This window comes from Gastrolobium bilobum, unplaced genomic scaffold (genome assembly GCF_033153095.1).
Source record: "Gastrolobium bilobum isolate Gb01-03AN ecotype WA unplaced genomic scaffold, APGP_CSIRO_Gbil_v1 utg2552, whole genome shotgun sequence".
NCBI classification, from domain to species: Eukaryota; Viridiplantae; Streptophyta; class Magnoliopsida; order Fabales; family Fabaceae; genus Gastrolobium; species Gastrolobium bilobum.
In genome coordinates, this window is record NW_026899436.1 from 100,441 (window position 1) to 107,470 (window position 7,030).

General features: G+C 35.6%; 1 protein-coding gene across 1 annotated transcript; it reads left to right on the forward strand.

Moving 5' to 3' along the window:
* Positions 1–1,549: 1,549 nt before the first annotated feature.
* LOC133290445 (uncharacterized protein At4g04775-like) lies at positions 1,550–2,093 on the forward strand. Its single transcript, XM_061488523.1, has 2 exons — positions 1,550–1,654; positions 1,740–2,093. The coding sequence occupies exons 1-2, from the start codon at positions 1,550–1,552 to the stop codon at positions 2,091–2,093; spliced, it is 459 nt and encodes a 152-aa protein (XP_061344507.1).
* The last annotated feature ends 4,937 nt before the right edge of the window (positions 2,094–7,030 follow it).

Consider the following 7,030-nt stretch of genomic DNA (forward strand, 5'->3'; position numbering starts at 1 on the left):
ATACTTTATATTTATTTTCACCTTTGTATGGTTATGATTCTCCATATTTAATGCTTTCACATTAAACATGGAAAATCATAACCATACAAAGGTGGAATAAAAATAATCGTTTAATCAACATAATCGATCTAACGGTGAAATAAAGTCGTAGTGACGTTGGTAGTAACACTAATTGGTAGTAACAATATCATCTATCTTTTTTATAAAATAAAAACATATATCGTAAATTATAAATTTATTAAAAATAATTTTCATAATTTTTTGATTAATTTTATAATTTTTCATTTTTCTCCCTCTAAAATGGACCGTTCATATACATTATTATTTACGGATTGGAAATTTTAAATAGATATCATATACTTGGATAATCTCACTACCGGATAATTTGCATAGACTATCTATTTAGATTTTTAGATTTGGGTTTTATTACCAACTCAATGTTCATATATATATATATATATATATATATATATATATATATATATAGAAAAAGTTATATTTACTACCTAATTTTGTTACTACCTATTACTACTAAATCTTAATCGTTGATTTCTGTCAATCTAACGGTTGTAATTTATTAAAAATCAATAATTAATTAATAAGTATGACCCCATAAATTACAACCGTTAAATTGGCGGAAATCAACGGTTAAGATTTAGTAGTAAGAGTTAGTAAGAAAAAGAGATAGTAAGTATAATCTCCCCTATATATATACATATACGAGAAAAATATTTCTCAAGCTCCTTGAGATATATTTATCTCCGATTTCTTCAAAACTACGTCATTTTATTTATTTATTTCCTTATATTAATTGATTCACCTTTGAATGGTTATGATTCTCTTTTTCTCTCTTTTTCTTTATCACCATTGATCCATCTTTGTACGGTTATGATTTAGTGGCCGGAGATAAAGCTATCTCAAGCAGCTTAAGAAATGACAAGCTATATATATATATATATACATTGGTATATACATAACAAATTTTATATCAAAATTAAATTATTAATTTAATATTGTAATTTATTAATCGCGTGAATTAGTAATTAAAGAGTAAATACTTATTTTAATCCCTAACAAAAACCACGGTACCCTTTTAGGTCCCTATCAAAAATAAATTAGACTGAAAGTCCCCAACAAACACAAATAGGTCCCACATTACTCCTTTTGTTAGTCACAAACAGACGATGTCACTGACGGAGCTGATGTGTAACGTTAATACCCATGCTCACCTGCCACGTTGGAAGGCAAACGTCGTCGTTTGGAGACCTGCGTCCACGTTGCTCAGAAACATAAGGAGAAGCCAATTGAACGTGAAGTTTTCCTTCCCCCTTAATTTCACCATATGAATGTCGTCGTATAATGTAGGGTTTACAGAAACACATCAGGTGGGGATTCAATCGAAGATTGAATGTTGCAGTTTGGGGTTTACTGATTTAGGGATTACTAAATATTTTATGCGTTCTTTGAATCTTAGTGTTTAAGAGATGAATATTTCTTCTGAGAGGGGGAGCTCAAGCCCTTGTAATCAATTGGGACTAGAAGCCAAAGAATGAGTGCTGCTCCAAGGTGTAAATGTGGGAGGCACATTGTTGTTTACACCTCCAAAACAGATAGAAACCCAAATAGAGCATTTTTTGGCTGTCCCAATATCAAGGTGAGCTTTTTTTGCATTCAGTTAGTTGCATGCGTTCTTTGTTTAAGTTGAATGTTATTAAGAGTTTGGTTTCATTTGGTGTTAGGAAAAGAAGCCACAATGCAATTTTTTTAGATGGGTGGATGATGCTACAACTGATACGATGGAGCTGGAAGATTGGAGAATTAATAACTTGGAGTTGAATATAGCTGAAATGGAATTCAAGTTGAACTATGTAGACATGGAGTTCAATGATGAACTGCAGCTGGAGGTGAATGACAAGGAAAAAAAGATTAATGAGCACCATATAAAGATTAACGAACTATTAATGAAGATGCATGCAGAGTTTGATAAGGTGGAGAAAGAAATTAAGCATGTGTGTAGGTGTGCTAGGGTGTTTGCTAGATCCATTATTGTTGTGTTTGTAATATGTATATATCTTGAAAGTAGGCTGAAATGAAAAAAAAAGTGTAGTACTATTGAGATTTGCTGGTGTATATACCTTTACATGTTGTAATGATTTTGAAATGTAAATATTTGTAATGGAAGGACCAATGTTGAAATCTAATGAAATGTTGTTTATGAAATGTATATAACATGGCTTATGTACTTGAACTTGTGTTTATTGGCACAAAGTGCAGTATAAACTTGAAGAAGATAAAAAAAAAATGGAAACATTGTATGAACATTAATCTGAGACTGTGATGGTGTGAATTATGCATAAGCCAAGTATGTAACTCATTATTTAAATCAGTATCTAAATGAGTACTGACATTGCTGGTGTCTACACTTTAAGTAGTTAAAATAATGGAAACACTATATGAACATTAATCTGAGAGTGTGATGGTGTGAATTATGCAGAAGTCAAGTATGTAACTCATTATTTAAATCAGCATCTAAATGAGTACTGACATTGCTGGTGTATTAACAACTTATGGTGGCATTGGTGTGTGGAAAGGCAACTAGGGACTAAAAGAGACCTCGATAAAAATGTTAAGGACCAAACTGAATCTATGTATTAATTACCAAGGACTAAAATGGTCCCTGATGCAAATTGTTGGGGATTTGTAAAGGAAATATATTGTTGATGGATCAGAAGTGCAGTGATGCTACACATGCCCCTAAAATGACACAACAAAGACAATATATATACTAGTGTTGACAGAAACAAGAAAGTGTATCAGTAGAAGTGCACATGACAGATGATGTGGACCAATATTAAAAAATTGCACATTGTAGAGAGAAATGAAGATAATGAATTGATAACCAGACATTTTTTTTCATTTCCACCTACACTAATTACAAGTACTAACCATGGCCAATATACCTCAGTCATACAAAAAAAGCCTAATGACATATTTCCATCAAGCCAATACAATAATGTTCCAAAACCTGCACTAATTACAAGTACTAACCATGGCCCTAACCAGAGGCATACAAAAAAAGGCTAATGACATTGATCAACTGGGCCAATACCAAAGTGTTCCAAAAATCTGGCCTAATTATAATTGCTAATCATGGCCTATATCAAAGGTTTACAAAAAATGGCCTAATGACATTGATTACACAATATTCCATTCAATTCTGTGGGGCTGATCTTGGTGGCTTGAATCCTGGTGTGGACATGAAGCTCATGAATCTGGTCCTGGTACCACTGCTTGCTGCAGTTAGTGTCTCATTGGACACAACCTCAGTAGGATTTGATGGATCTAGGCTACTGCCTCTTGATGGTCTTGAACTTGGTTAAGCCTCAGTTATTGCATGTTGGCTGCTTGTCTCTGGTACAGGGCATCCTTGAGTCATGACTATTTCTTCCTCTGTCCTTGATTGAATATTAACATTAACTGGTTTTTGCTTTGGCTTTGAAGGAGCTACAGGTCCTTACATGTCTTTGGCTAATGATCAGTCTGACCACATTTGGAGCATTGAACTGTATAAGACTTTTTCAGTTTCTTGATGGTCTTCATAAGCTCTTAAGTAGGATCCTTTTTGCGATGCTTTTTAGCACGTCCAATTGGCCTTTTCACGTCCAATTGCATCACATGAGGGCCAATACTGCTGGAAATTGATTGGGTTGAGTGTGTGTTCATACGTGGCATGCAAAGCATCCACTGTCAGCCACTGATGAACATGATTTTCTACAGCTTCATTCTTGTGAGCAATGGCGGCAATGGCATGTTCACATGGCAATCCAGTCAATTGCCAAACATTACAACTACAAGATTGGTTAGTTAAGTTCACCCAACCCTTTGACCCCTTCCAGAAACTTCATAAACATCTTGAACCAAGTTCCCAGTCCATGTAGGTGTCCAAGAATTGCTGGCAACCTTCAATTGGTCCATCCTCTTCTGTTGTGCAGATGTTATCTTTCCCCTAAATGTTTGCAAGATCCTTTTGTGAGATGCTATCCTTCTCATTATATAACATCTCAATTCCTCACACAAAGTCATGATAGGTTTGGACCTATAATTCACGATCTTTGAATTCCACACCTCAGCCATGTTATTTGTGATGTTGTCACATTTAGGCCAGTGACTATAGTATGCCTTAACCCAACAAGAAGGATCTACATTGTCAAGGACCTATTTGTCTTTATTGGGGACTTCCAATCTAATTTATTTTTGATAGGTACCTAAAAGGGTACCGTATTTTTTTCAGGGACCAAAATAGGTTTTTACTCACAATTAAATTAGGGATAAGATATTGTAACAACCAATTATGGTGTGCATGATAACCTTCATGGAATCAATTTTTTTTTTAATTTCTGTTCTTGGGAACACAAATGGATAAAAAACTCGTTTGGTAAAATCGGTTTATTTTTTTGTTCCCCGGATGAATCGGTTCAATTTTTGTGCTGGGAAACAGAAAAAAGAATTAAACAATTTCTTCTTTTTTGTTCCCGTGCACTTTTTGTTCCCGGGCACAAAATGAGAAACACTTATCTCTCTCAATCACTCTCTACCTCTATCGTCATCACAACCACCACCATCATCCCAACAAGACCACCGTCACCATCGTCACCGCTACCGTCGTACCACTAGTGCTGTCATCACCACCCCCCACCACCACGATGCCACTGCCACTATCACCATCACCTCCACCCATCACTACCACCATGCCACCGTCACCACCACCACAACTACCACTGTCGCCACCACCACTATCACTGTCACTGTCACCACCACCATCACCACTACCGCCATCAACCACCACCACCATCATCGTAACCATTGCCGTCACCGCCATCGCAAACATCGCCATCACCTCGCCACTGCCACCACCACGACACCATCGCTACCATCACCACTACTGTCACTAACCATCACTACTATTACCGTCACCACCGCCGTCGTTGCTGCCACTAACCACCACCACCATCGTCATAGCCACTACTGTCACCACTACCACCATTAAACCACCCCCGCCACTACCATCACCACGCCATTGCCACCACTACACTATCGCCACCATCACCACCACCACCATCACCACTGACACCTATCACCACCACCACCGTCGCAACCACTGCCACCACCACCATGATGCCATCACAACCACCACCACCACCACCATGCCACCGCTACTATTGTCGCAGCCACTGTCGTCGCCTCCACCACCACCATCCCTACCACTACCACCGCTGCCACCACCATTACCACTGTCATCGCCGCAGCCACTGCCGTCACAACCACCACCACTATCATCACCACATCACTGCCACCACCACTACTGTTACGCCGCCACCACCACCACCACAACCACACCATATGGAAATGAAAATGATGATCCAATTTTTTTTATATTTAATAGGAATTATTTTTTATTATATTATTTGTTGTGTTATCAAACATAATTCTCATTCTTGGAATAAAAATTGAATATGTTATCAAACACATTTTTGTTTTCTGAGAAACTGTTCTAAGGCACAGAAATAAAAAAGTATTGTTTCTTTTCAGAAACAATGTTTGGGAATAGAATGGTTGTCATGCACACCCTTAGTGTTATTACCGATCAATTTTATCGATAGATCGCTTATGTTGATCCAACGATTATATTTGTTTCTATTTTTGTATGATTATGATTACCTATATTTAATACTTTATATTTATTTTCATCTTTGTATGATTATGATTTTTCATATTTAATGCTTTCACATTAAATATGGAAAATTACAACCGTACAAAGATGGAAATAAATATAACCATTGGATCAACATAATCGATCTAATAGTGAAATTGATTGGTAATAATATTGATAGTAATACTAATTGATTTAGTTGTTATAATATCCTATCCCATTAAATTAAGAGTGTATTTTTTATTTTAAATACAACTATTATTTGCTCTGTGCCTATTTTTTCAATTCACTTCGTTTTCTTTTAAACTCTTTTTTTTTTTTTTTTTCACGATCTCTCTTCCTATCCGACAAAGAGGTGAAAAACTAAAAAACAATAAATAGTAGGGGGATGCCAGTACGGTGCGTTTTATTTGAGAATATAAGAAAACTGGGTACCGTGTTAGTTGTTAATCCATTTTCTAGGGTTTGCAAATTTGAGTTTCTTTCAGATCCACCAGCCGCAGTTGTTAGAGAAAGAGAGAGAAGCTTTAGGAAATTGCGTTTTTTTTTTTCCACCGAAACACAATCCCAAGTTAAGGGTACCTTGTGTGTTTGTAGATTGATTTCCCAGTGACGAAAATTTTAGTAATCTGAAAGAGGGGTTGTGGCGTTCACTGTTTGAAATCAAAGATTGTGGCTCCCTTTCGCAGCATAGCTTTGAGAGGTTGAGAAACCCTTTTGATTTTGATGCCATTTCCCTTCCCAAGTTGATACTTGGCCTTCCGAGGGATTTCTTTTTTTCCTCCTAATTTTCCATTTTTTTTTTCTCTCTTGTAATTCCGTTGAAGACTTCTTATTTATTTTTTAAATTTTGTCCCTTTTTTTTTTTTTTTTAATTAGTAGCCCAGAGAGTAGGGTAGGTGGGTAGTCATTGTTTATGTCTTGAATCTCATGTCATATTTAAACAATACATCCATATATATTGAGACTGTCAAAATTCCCATGGTTTTTAATTGAGTATCAATTACAGTTGTAGTTCTTGCTGGGCTAGGCCCTCTATTTATATCAAAAAAAAAAAAAAAAAAGGAAAGTGTGTACAATCTTGTTCAATTTGCTAGTATTTTCCTCCCTTTTTCTTGTTCATATTTGAAGTTTTATAGCTTGAATAATTTGATTTATTTACAAATTATGAAAAAAGTTATTTATTTTAGAAGTTTTAAGATAAATTAGTGTTTTGATGTTGGCAAGACAGAAGAAAAATGGATAAGTTAGTTCAAATTTTAATGGTGTTAAATGTGGAGTTTGATGGAAAAAATAATAGGGAGAAAAGTGAAAAAAATC